At 43.1% G+C, this 12669-nt stretch overlaps 1 protein-coding gene across 8 annotated transcripts in view; it reads left to right on the top strand.

The window, feature by feature from the left end:
* marchf8 (membrane-associated ring finger (C3HC4) 8) overlaps window positions 1-12669 on the top strand; it is a 78014-nt gene that overhangs the window by 40114 nt on the left and 25231 nt on the right. The window contains exon 1 of one of the 8 annotated variants that reach the window (XM_085800057.1): window positions 2621-3091. The exons of the other annotated variants lie outside the window; for them this stretch is intronic. Coding sequence (XP_085656183.1) covers window positions 3062-3091 — 30 coding nt within the window. The 5' untranslated portion in view covers window positions 2621-3061. Of the gene's footprint in view, window positions 1-2620; window positions 3092-12669 lie in introns of those variants that run through there. 8 annotated transcript variants of the gene reach the window in all.

Below are 12669 nucleotides of genomic sequence, written 5' to 3'. Positions count from 1 at the left end.
TCACTCCAGAAATCAGGAGCTCTTTTGTTGCCTGCTGTTGCCTCATCACTTAACTGCTGCCTGGAACCAATTCCACAGTGTTCATTTAGAGACTACCAGCTCTCATATTGTTTGTAGGACTTTGCATTCGGTATTAAAGTACACATGAAAAAATAGCCTGGTCAAATACCAGAATATTTAGAATGGAGCGTTTTACTCCGCTCTGTGTAAAATAAGGATTTACAGCTGGGACTGTCTGGATACTGACCTTGTTAAACAGAATGTGTTGGTCAGACAAGGCCGATACGCAAGTGTTTTGACTATAAATTACATTCATTAGGTTATATGTCTGCCAACCAGCTCAAATTGTAAGTGCAGTTGAAGGCCGTTGTTACCTAATGTATGCATTTTAAATGATGGGAAAAGAGAGCATTGGTATTAGGTTGGAAGGAAGTCAAGTTAGCTAACACAGAAACCTGGAGCCTGCTGTAGGCTTTCGTGATACCCTTAGGTGATCAAGTGCAAGAGTTTGCAAAGGATAAAACTGGTTTAAAGACAAATGTCAGAGAACTTTTTTGACATTTCATTTTGTCTGGGAGACAAGTATTAGCCCTAATCATTACCCACTGGCCATTTCAGTGTTGTATCTATAAAGAGTAATTCTTTTATACAGATTTGGAGTGTGTGAAAATAAATACATACAAATCTGTCATATGTCATAATTGTATTTTACGCTGAATTTTAGAAACTTGCTAGATGATACATAGTTTAAAGCAGAAGTAAGCGATCCGGTCGTTTTGGCTAACTTCTTGTCAGCCGATGGAGTTAGCAGTCCCTGACCTCGTCCCTACGTCACCACATTCACGCGCATCCCTTGGCTGCACACACAGAGAGGACTGCCCCTTTATGCCGTTCTCTCTCCTCATTGGATAAAGGTTGTAGGATACAAGGAAAGTTTTCTCCTCGGCTTACAGCAGAGCAGAGTGACTGACAGACCCGTGTTTCAGACCAAACACTCTATATAAGTGATTGCCGTCGGAAGATAGAACTATTTAAGACTTATATTAACACAAACATTCCGGTTACTTCTGCTTTAAGTCTTAATCGGATTCATCAGAGTAACTTATATAAACAAAGTGCAATGCAATATTTCAATCAGAAATACATAAAATGAAAGTAAATGAAAAATCTGAGTAAATGTTGTTGTTGTTGTTGTTGTTGTTGTTGTTGTGAAAATCTCTTTGTTGTGTTCACTGGACAAAGTTCACGAGCCGGGCTAGTGGACCCGCTGTAAGACTGTATTTAGAGGCTAAAGCTGTTTAAGCTGAGTTCCTCAATGAAAGCAAAGTGCTGCTCAGCTCATTATCCAATGGAAAGGCCCCGATGTGTCTCTCCAGTGTGTAGATGGAGAACAGGAAGTTTCATTGTGCATCAAATTGTTCCTCTGTCACCAGAGATGTCATACACACACAGGAACATGTAGTTTTTCACAGCTTTATATGAATGTGCACTAAGAATTGAATATTGAAATGAATGTTGATCAGGAGAGCTGGCCATTGAAAGCATTTCACCCAGACACATAATTATAAGTATTTCAAATACAACCAGAACACAAATTGGTGACATAGCCTATCAGGTCATGCTGTGAAATAACACACCATCTATTATAATGCCCTGAAACTTTCATATCAAAGTCCTTATTAACGTCCTCAGGGTTGCAAAAAAAAAAAAAAAAAAGCCATTTATGAAGGTTTATCTTTATTAACCACCACTCATGGCAGGTTGATGATAAAACACTCAGTGAAAGAGATATTTACCTAATAAAGTGCCACTCACCCAGAGCTGAGTTGTATGAATCATAACTGTATACTGGTGATGTGTCTCTAGTTGGTTTCAGTCCACTTAGAGAGCTGTAATTAACACATTATGTTGGATAACTATTTATCTCCATCACAAATTGTTAGTCTCTTCCTTTCTATGGCTTTATTTTGCTCTGGTTTTTTTTGTTTCAACAACCCTGTATCATTATTGTAATTGAATCGCAGCTAAGGTTTAATTGCCGTGTTTATCAGTGGACGTCAGCCATCAGTGTTGCTGTGGTGTTGCCCAGAATGTGAGTGATGGTGCTGAAGCTTTGCCCTTGAATACAGCTGAGGGTGTGTGTGTGTAGTAAATTACCCTCTGCTCCACCTCACATCCCTCAGTGCCTGCTGGGGATTGGTGAAGCCAGCAGTAATGACTCCTCTGATTGGGCGGACGATGATAGTGGGGTTAGAGGAGGTTTGGAGGCTGAGTGTTTGTCCAAAAACAGTCATGGATTCAGAGAGAGACGTCTCTGTGTGTGTGTGTGTGTGTGTGTGGGTGTGTAGTGCAGTAGTTGCAGGACCGGCTTAAGTCGTGTTAGGAGGAGGTTCTTTAAGGTTAAGCTTAGTGTGCAGAGCAGAGGGAGTCTATTTAAAGGATACCACCCCCTTCTCATGAATGATTCAACAATAGTTTGCCCCTCCCCCACCCCTCATCAAGATCAGCTGGAGGAAGTGGTTGCTCGGCCAATGAGATTACAGCACCGGATTGACTCTGTGTGTGTGGATTTATGTGTATGTGTGTGTATGTGTGTGTGTGTGTGTGTGTGTGCAGCTGAGAGGGCGCAAGCCTGGACTATCAGCAGCAGCTCTGCCTCTGTGTCTGTGTGTGTGTGTGGAAAATGTAGGGCAGCCGCTTGTTCTCCCTCCCTCTGCCTGCCATCTCCCTCTCGCTATCTTCTCCTCTGTCTGTCTTTGTTTCTGCGCTGTGCTGCTGCTGCCGTAGCTGCAGTCGCCACGGTGACGGCTGCCTCAGCTCTGCTTCCGTATTTGCTGAGGCTTGGCTCGCTCGCTCGCTCGCTCTCCTTCCTGTCTCTCTCTCTCTCTCTCTCTCTCTTTCGCTCTGTCCCTGTCTGAGCTCACATCGAGGATTTACAGAAGGGGCATGTAACCTCCCTGAGGAACCATTGTCTGCGTGAGGGTGTGTGTGGGTGTACGTACGTGTGTGACTGTGTGTGCATGTGTGTGAAAGAGAGGTGAGGTGGCTTCAGGATCCAGACATGAATTCCTGCTGGAAGATGAAGATTCAGGTAACACATTCTTGTTCTTGATGCCGTTGCTGTTGTGGATGTTTGTCTCCTCCTGAGCTGTTTTTGCCAGTGCCATTGTTGTTGTTGTTGTTGTTGTTGTTGTTGTCGCTGTCGTGATTATTTCCAACGTCACAGCTCTCTCCTCCAGGGGCTGTTATGATCTGCAACATGTCAGAAAACAAACGCAGCCGCTTACACCGCATCTACATGCACAGCTGATCGTGTGTAGATGAAGGCCTGTTGCAAAGGAAGGACGATGACAATGAATTGAAAGGGGAGCTCATCGTAGTTTCCACTGAGTGGTTGTTATGGTGAGGCCTTCTGTCTCCGTGGTGATGGCAGAGCGCTTCTGCTGCAGTAGCCCAGAGATGAACGAGTTGCCAGGAATGTGTGTGTATTTGTGTGTGTGTGTGTGTGAGAGAGCGAGAGAGAGGAAGGGATACATGAAATGTGTTCATCCTGTCAAGCAGAAGCAGCACCATCAGAGTGATATCTGAGTTTATACGTTTACATTTGCAGGTACATTTTGTTTGTTTTCATCCTTTGTATGTATCTATGTTATCTCTCTCTTGGACTCTGAACCTTGTATAAGTTTCACATTTAGTGCATGTTATCTGGGCATGCATGCATGACGTTACCATGCATGTTTGTTTATGCGGTTGAGAGGCTCATCTGCCACCTCTTCAGTGTGAAGGGTTGACCCACTTTCTCCTGCGCCTCTGCCCTTTGTTCAGGGTGAGCGGGGGGTGCACAGCACAGCACAGCAATACTGTACATGACTAGCAAACATGAACTTGCACTTCCCATCAGCATTGTTATTATGCGTCTACTTCACAAGAGTCATTTCCCCTTTTTTTAATTAACCACTGTTTCCCTTCTCTTTAGGCTACAGTATGTGCGTGTTGTCACAGCGTTCGGTTATAGATCGCTAGACTAAGTGATTATTAATACCTTATCTGGTCAGATTAGGTTCACGCGAACTCACTCACCCTTCTGCTGAACCATGTTGAGTTTTTTTCTGTTTAGTTTTCTGTCTTTGCTCCCTGCCTTACTGTTTGATGTGAAAGTGCAAAGAGTTTCTCTGAGGAGTGTGATTGTTTTACTAATGGATGCACAACAACAACAACAACAACAACAACACACTGCCTCAGTGGCAGAGTAATAGAAATATACAAATGTATATCTGTGATATATACTTCCACTCTCTGTCCAGAGCTTAGCATATCACATCATCGACTGACGCACCAAATCACAGAGCTTTGTGTCAAATCTGCAGCTGGGAGGAGGAGGGGGGGTTGGGATTAATGCAGTCACATGTCATGGCAGAGCTTAAAACCTGTTGGAGAACGGGGGAGGAGGAGGAGGAGGAGGAGAGGATGGATGGAGGAAAAAAATGAGGAAGAGGATGGAAGGAAGAGAGACAGAGTGCTGCGGCCCGAGCAAGAGATGTGATGACGGCTGAACTGGATATTTTGCAACGTGGCCACAGTAGCACATCCGTTCACAGCTTTGTCTCCTCTCTTTCCACTTCGCGTTTTTGCTCTGAGCTTGGTTTTTAAATTTCGACAGAGCTGAGAACTGAGTACTTAACGCTGTTAGTATTCAGTACAGGATGCTTTTTCCTTGAGAGAAAAACTTGTTGTGAATGTTCCTGCACTTCAGATATGGTTTTCCCATTCCCAGATGGTGCCAGAGCGCCATGCGTCTCTGAGCAGCTGCTAAGTGCTGCTAGCTATAAAGAAGATATTTGGTGGGGCTCGGGCCTCGGGACTCGTTTTCAGAGTGTTTAAATCCCTTCACAGCTGAAGTTTCTCTGAATTGATGTTTTCTATTTTGTCCTCTAACATGAATATCGGTCATTTTTGTCTCTCTTTTCTCTGCTAAGGCGACCCCATGGTTTGTGCAAGCACTTCTTTGATTCTGTGAGCCTGTGATCGAAAGATTATATCACAAGGGGACCAAAGGTTCACACACTAATGACGCAGCTAATTAGGAGGCACTGCGCTGAACTAATTATCTGTAGCTTGACTTTTTCACACTAGTCATAAATAATGACTTATGTCATGCGGAAGAGCACAACCCAAAGTGCAGCTAATGAGGAAATGTGACTTTACCGCTCAGTCACAAAAATATTTCATGCAGTCTTTGGATCTCCTGTTCTCTTTGTTGGGCGGTCACCCTGAGCTGTCATATCTCACTTTACTTTTTGTTTCACTGTTCATCCTCCATGACTGACCTCTGGTACTGTCTTATCAAGGCTGCTCATTGCTATAAGTCTTATGGGTGTAGGCTTAGATTCTGCTATAATACAGTTTTATATAACCTTGATTAGACACACAGGTCATAATGCACTGTATACTGTATGATGGTCACTGTCTGTCTTCTACCATATCCTGTTTGGACATACTGATGCAATTATGTCCACGATGAAGAGATATGAGGGGCAGACGGAGCAACAGGAGGAGGCGGCGGAGGAAGAGGAGGCAAACCACAGCTTAGATTCTGCAGAAGAGGAAAGAAAGAAGTCAGATGTGTTTGTTCACAGACATGTCAAAGTGTGTGAACTTGCGCACCACCACCGGCTTGTGCTGTTTCCTCCTTGTCTGGTTTTAAATGCTACTTCACTTTGATGTGGCTGTAGCACACACTTGCATAGAGACACAGATGTTGCAGGCAGGGTGACACAGTGAGGCTGGGGCTTTGCTGAGCTCATGCCTTCTGTGTGAACGCATGATAACACCCTCAAATATAAGACACAGGGTCTACAAATGTAACAGTGCTTTGGAGGAGAGCGAAATCTCAAATAGGTCTTTCGTTACAGTTGTTTTCGTTTTGTGCATGACCTGCCGGTATAGCGTACTGTCCAGGATACAGTTGATTCCCTTTCCCCCCCCCCCAGATGCAGTCGTCCTGGGTCTGGTTAGATGTCTGTGGTCAGCCGAGCTCTCTGCTGATTGTTCTCACTGTGCATAGTTGAGATTTCTCATCTGGTTCTGCTCTCCTGCCCAGCTGCCCACTCAGACGCAGCCTGCATTTCCTCCCTAAGTGGCCACTGGACGCTGACAGGGACAGGAAACCGCATAAAGGCCTGGCTTCCTCTCCTGATGGGACTCTTTTTCAGGGGGGTGGGTGTTTGATATTGGCTTTTGCCGAACGGATGTGTGACTGTGACCTCCGAGGTGGGAGGAGCCATTCAGTCTAGTGTTTACTCGAATATCTTTCTGTCTCACAAAATATCTTTGTCTGCATGTTTGTGCATGCCTGCTCTGTTGTTTCTAGTCAAGAAGTGTGTTTGTAATGGCCTACTTGACATCGCTGGCACTTGATGTGTATGATTTGAGAGAGACGTCTATTAGGAGTTGAAGATATTCAGAGGAATCCCAGTTATCTCCGTCTGGGAAGGAGATCTAGTGTGAGCTTGTCTGGAGCAATGTGAGCAATAAAAAAAACAAATGAGAGGGGGGAAAAAAAACGAAACAGTGGCCTGATTGTAAGATCTGTATTTGGCAGAAGGATCAGCCCTAAGCAGATCATGGTATGCTTATGCCATTTACTTGAGTGAAAGCTGTTCAGATGTAAACACTTCCCTGAGCTGTCTGCCACGGGCTAAACCCTCTGTTTTCTGTTGTCATCCCTGGAGATTGACAAGCTTTACTCCTTTACCTGTCACTTTAATGTCTGTTTGTCTTCAACTTTATTGCTTTTCCCAAAACAAAGTGGTTATGGTTGTGGGGACACCGACCATATAATCGCAATGTTCATGGTTCAACTCTATGGGAACTTTGTCACGTGTCGTAGCCCTCTCCCTCTGTCTCCCCACGTTTCCTGTCTATACCGGCATAAATGTCAGTGTAAATAATGTTAAAATAGTGGTTATGGTTGTTGCCTCTGCAAAAAATCATCCTCATAACCATTTTTGGCCTGGTGCTGATTTAACAGTGACTTTGAAGTCCTGAATGTCAGATGCACGAGTGTGTGTGCATCCATGCATATGTTTCACTGACACCAGACCACAGAAAATGCTGCAAGCTGTCTCAAAGTGAAGTCTGGCGTGCAATGTAAAGCCATTTAATGGTTTCATGCCATGTGAAAGCAGACAAGATGTTGACTCATCCCCCTCCCTATACTTCCCAATTTCAACAAACCCACACCCCTCAGGGATAGGATTTTCCAAAAGGTTAGTTAGGTTTATTGATGTCCAGCAAATAATCGTAGAAATACAACTTTCCACTTCTGTTGCCTCACAAATGACTTGAAGGCTCTGCACAGAGGCTTTCACTTGTCCTGGGTGATTAGACCTCTCTCAGGTTGAAGGTGGGCAGAGCTAATGCTGGGAATTACAGGAGCTCACCAGACTCCGTGCACCAGTAAGAATGACAAAGGTGTAATTGGTCCCACCCTGGCAGAAGCAGCAGAGCAAAAAGCAGTGTGGAGACGCCGTTCACACACCCACACACTTCTGAGGAGACGCTAAGTTTCACATGTGTTGGTGTTCAAAGGCTTTAACAACACAGTCATGACCCTGAGCCTTCCACTCTTTGATGCTAGATAGATAGATAGATAGATAGATAGATAGATAGATAGATAGATAGATAGATAGATAGATAGATAGATAGATAGATAGATAGATAGATAGATAGATAGATAGATAGATAGATAGATAGATAGATAGATAGATAGATAGGTAGGTAGGTAGGTAGGTAGGTAGGTAGGCAGCTCATAAGTAATATAGTAGTAATAATAATAATAATAATAATAATAATAATAATAATAATAAGTCCAACTTGTCCTGTCTCTTTCTGTTCAATGTTGAATATACTGCTGCTCCAGCAGACAAAAGCATCAAAGGACACTAGTCATTACTGATTGATAAAAACAAGTGTAAGTACATGCACTATTTAGATCAGCCTCTTGAGGATGTATAGTCTGTCTTTCAAAAACTGTCCATTGTTTTAAACAGACAAAGACTTAGTTCGGGTTTATAAGGATGTTTGATACTGTTGAAGAGACTCATCTAAAGGTAGAGGGACTATATTGTTGAGGTTTGACTTGTATTATGATTGGAGTATATACCCTGCAGTGCATTGTTCCAGGATTATTCCCAGTTTTCTAATCAATACATAGTGTATATTACATGTTTATATTCAAAGATCCCCGCTGTGTTTGCATTCAGGCGGCAGAACAGCAGGTAGTAAAACTTAAAATATATTGTGCATAAGGAAAAGATAAATACAGCGAGCGCTGCAGCCCTGTTGTTTATTGAAGCTCTGAAAGGCGTGTGGGGAAACTCCTGGACATCGAACTGTGATGAGTGGAGAAATGAAACCGTCTCTCTTGGTTGGAGAAGTTCAGCAGCTTGCAGAGGTCACTTTGATATAATACACTTACAGAGAAAAAAACACAGGAGGAAGAAGAGAGAGATGTGAAAAGTCATTTCCAGTAAACCTCTCCCACGCACAGACACACAAACGCTCTGGCCATTAATTTCCCTGATTTCATTCCTTTGACAGTCACCTCATTACCACTGTCTGATAGCTATCATTCATTTGACTGCTCTGGGTCTTGCTTTGTGTGTTTTGCGTTGTCTTGTTCCTACGATCTCCTTCCTTGTCTTGTTACCACATCAGCACTTTGTAGCAGGAGATGATAAAGTGTATTATTTGGCCCTTTTTCAACAGAGTGGCTGCCACATAAAACGACTGCCCCTCACACAGAAAAGAGCTTCTGTTTGTATGTACGCTGACCTTAAATATGTTTTTGCTCAGTAGACATAGTATATTAATTCACTGGGCAAAGTAGCCGCTGTTGGATCGAGGCCATTTTCCCAACGTGTTTGTTGCTCTTTATCTGTCAGAATTAATCTTCCTTCTTTCAAACTGAATGCTGAATGAAGATGCTTTCACATATCCCACCAGTCATCAGTCCAAAAGCTGTTTTCTTACTCTGTGTGAATCCATTAACCTCTGGAAGTGTGTTATTACAGTAGACAGTGGAGCTGGAGGAAGATGAAGGTGTTAGTTAATTATGTCACTGCAGTGACTCGACAGAGTTTCTTGCTTTCTCCTCCAAGCGTGTTGCAGTGTTTCATGTTTATATTTATGATGCATTTATAAGTGAATCTTCTCTGAGGCAATAGAAATGTTGGCCTTTTCGTGTTGCTATTGGCATTGATGAGGTCTGATGGTGGAGCTTTTGTTTTTTTCCCCCCTCTGATGGAAGCAGTAACAGCCATAATGCACTGCAGCAAATGACTTACCGTCACTTAGGAGGACCAGGGCTGCTTATTCACAGCTGGACAAACAAACTGATGCACTGTTACTATTTCTACGAGTGTCACAAAAACTATCATTCTCTCAGCTGGAGAGCAGATGCGGCAGGGTCCAGGCAAGTTCTCCGAGCGATGTTGAAAGATACTCCAGGAAACAAAGATAAGTCAAATTGGATAGAGGCAGTTCCAGAAAATAGACACAATGTCAGTGAAAGTGTGAGAGTGTGTGTGTGCTTAGATAATACATAAGACTGTGGCAAAGACCAGCCTGCACCCCAGCTCTTGATCTCTCATGACAAAAAAGAAAAAGAAAAAAAGTACGAGGTGAAAGGTTACAAGCTTGACAAGCATCTCTCATTGGCGACCCTGACCTATCGTGTGAAATCCCATTTCATGTCTGTGCTGGGACAGGCGGGCGCAGATGGTGCTGTAAGCAGCTCCCTGGCGGAGAGTCTCAGGTTTGTGTTCTGAGAAGAGGTTGACCTCAAACACACAAAACCTATCTTTATGCTCTGCCCCTGGCACGAAGCTGGTGTGAAATGGTGCAGAAACCAGGAGGGAAGCATCTGGTAACGAGATCCACTTCACTAATATTGAATTTTCACACAAAATACGGGACATTTGCGTTTAGATGCTTGGTGTATTCTCCTAACTTACTGGCTCTTTTCACAACCCGTCCTACAGTAACAGGATTTGATATAGAAAATAGCACAGAGATGTATACCGTATTTATCTTCTTCTGTTTCTGCCAAACTGCCCATTTTTTCTGATTAATTTAATTCAGTGTGAGAATTAAATTCTTGTCTTCATCATTTATGACAGTGAGCTGCGTATCTCTGGGATTAGGGCTGTTGGTCGGACAAAGACAATTTAATTTCAGCACTTTGATGGAATTATAAACGTAAATTTACAGAGAAATCAGCAGAACTTCACATTTTAACACACAAACATTTGGTAAATAGCTAATTGATATAAAAATTGTTGCCGGATTGATTGAAATAGTGTCAGCCTGAGCCTGTACAGTCTGCAGACCAATCTGTGACTTCTGCATCCACGACGGCATAGATGGTGGCTTCAACTGAGGAAGTTGTGTTAAGGATAGAAAAACTTTGTGGAAGAATAGACACATTTCAAAGAGGCACAGTTAAATTCACAAAGGTTTTTATCTTTAGAGATTCTTGCATAAAACTGAGCTGAGCCCTCCTCTCTGTGGGCAGAGAACAGAGCCCTGAAGGACACGGCAATGCCTCTGAATATGACCTGTCCTCCTCTGTCATACTCTCCGAAGCTTTTCACCAGCTCGATTCTTCAGAGTCCGGTGTGAAAGTTGTTTTTATCAAAGGCCTGGGCTGCTAACAGACCCTCGGAGGACGCGGAGAGAGACAGACACAGCAGAGAGTGAAACCTGAGTCTTTCTTTATCAGAATTATGCATGAGCCCAGAGAATAAGACTCTTTATAGTCTACTACAGTCATGGTGGCAGGGAAGGTGACTCCCAGACCTTGTGCTGTAGCTAACACAGTTTGGGAGTGAAAAAATGTGGAATAAAAGAGAGGACACACTAGAAATGGTGTTGATCTATTTCCCCTCTCATCTTCTTGTCCTCTCTGCTCTAATCACCGCTGTGTCTATAAAAACCATCAGCCTATTTGTGACCTTGTTATTCGCCAGAAACCTCCAGTCCGAGCATATCTGCTTGTTACTCCATCATGGAAGGATTAAGGGCAAGGATCATCAATTTGTTCTGTTCTTTTGCTCTGTCTGTTATCCCCGTGCTGCATGCCGTCCCCTGTAAAAACTAACTTTACACCCTCTGTGTCAATCTGACAATTGATTTGCTCTACAAATTGCACCCACTGAGAGCTGCATTTACCATTTTGTGACAGTGTGTTGAAGACATTGAAGAGGTAATGACATGGAGATGTGCTTTGCTTTAATCCATTAGAAAAGTGCACGACAGAGCTCTTGCCTCTCTTTGCAGTCTGCAGAAGTACTAGCGACAACAAGCCAACATCGATGTGTTTATTTTCTATTTATCTACACTCAATATATAGAATCTAACTGCATGTTTATCTTATAAGAGGCTGGCAGTTTAAAACGTTAAATGGATGTAGATCGAGATAGGAGATTATGGGTGACATCATAAAATGTCAGCGCTTCACCTCATCAAATAACAGAAACTTTTTGGTATTGCTCTGTGAGACTTAAGATATATGTGATATACGTCTATTGCACTGACCACAACATTACAACATTATAGCACTGCAGATAATAAAAAATATTTCGTATCATAGTCATCGTACAGAGTTGGATCTCGGAAATCGTAAGCCTCCATCTTATCAGCATGGCAGGGACCAAAAATGTGTGTGTGTGTGTGTGTGTGTGTGTGTGTGTATATCTTGTGTTTTTATGTCCTCAGGCGTTTAAGTGAGATGGGAGGAAAAGAAGGATTAAGATGAGAGGAAGCGGGGAGAAACAGAGACTGATGGAAACCTGGTACATACAGTCATCTTCCATCACCATGGCAACAAGTCGCAGCTAGGACACAAGTGAAGTGCTGAAGTAATTAAGAATTGGTAGCATGTCAAGTAGTCTCTTTGTGGCGTGTGTGTGTGTGTCCTGTTAAGAGAAGGATGGCACTTCAGCTGCTGGTGTATCTTAAAAACATAAGGAAAGTTGTCAGGATTGAGATATATATACTGTGTGTGTGTGTGTGTGTGTGTGTGTGTGTGTGTGTATTTGGGTCCTCCTGTGTCCCTCCTCCTCTGCATGGCTGAATTTCCAACTACTGAAATCTCTCAACAACTATTGGATGGACTGTCACAAAATTTTGGTGCAGACATTGATGTTCCCCTCAGGATGAATCGTAATCCCTCTGGAGAAGAGAATATACTTGAAATATTCTCACTGCTGTGGCAGACTCCCCCTCTGAAGAGAATGAAGCTTAAGGCAGTCAAAAAATTCTTGATAAGGAAAGTGATGTATTGTTCTGTGTCGGTATCAGCTGGATTAGTTTCTCTTGTGCTCACATGGATCTTATTATATAAATCAAAGTGTAATGAAATTATCATGAACTGCCACTTTTATAGCTTGGTGGTATTATTCTAGCATAGGAGTACTTTGTTTTCCTGGCTGTGTGGGTGGGTGTACGATAAAGCTGTGTGGTCCACTGTGTGCAGGAGAAGTTGGGGGGGAGATGGGGGAGATGGAGGGGGCAAATAGATACAGCAGCAGTGAATTTCTGCCCCCCTAACGGTTTAATCCGTCCATGCTCTCTCTCCCCACTGAGCTGATTTCCCTTTGCAAAGAT

The sequence above is a fragment of the Trachurus japonicus genome, chromosome 15, assembly GCF_045865225.1.
Source record: "Trachurus japonicus isolate A0001 chromosome 15, Traja_1.0".
Taxonomy (NCBI): domain Eukaryota; kingdom Metazoa; phylum Chordata; class Actinopteri; order Carangiformes; family Carangidae; genus Trachurus; species Trachurus japonicus.
The sequence above is the reverse complement of the archived record's forward strand: the minus strand, read 5'-3'. Positions and strand labels throughout refer to the sequence as shown.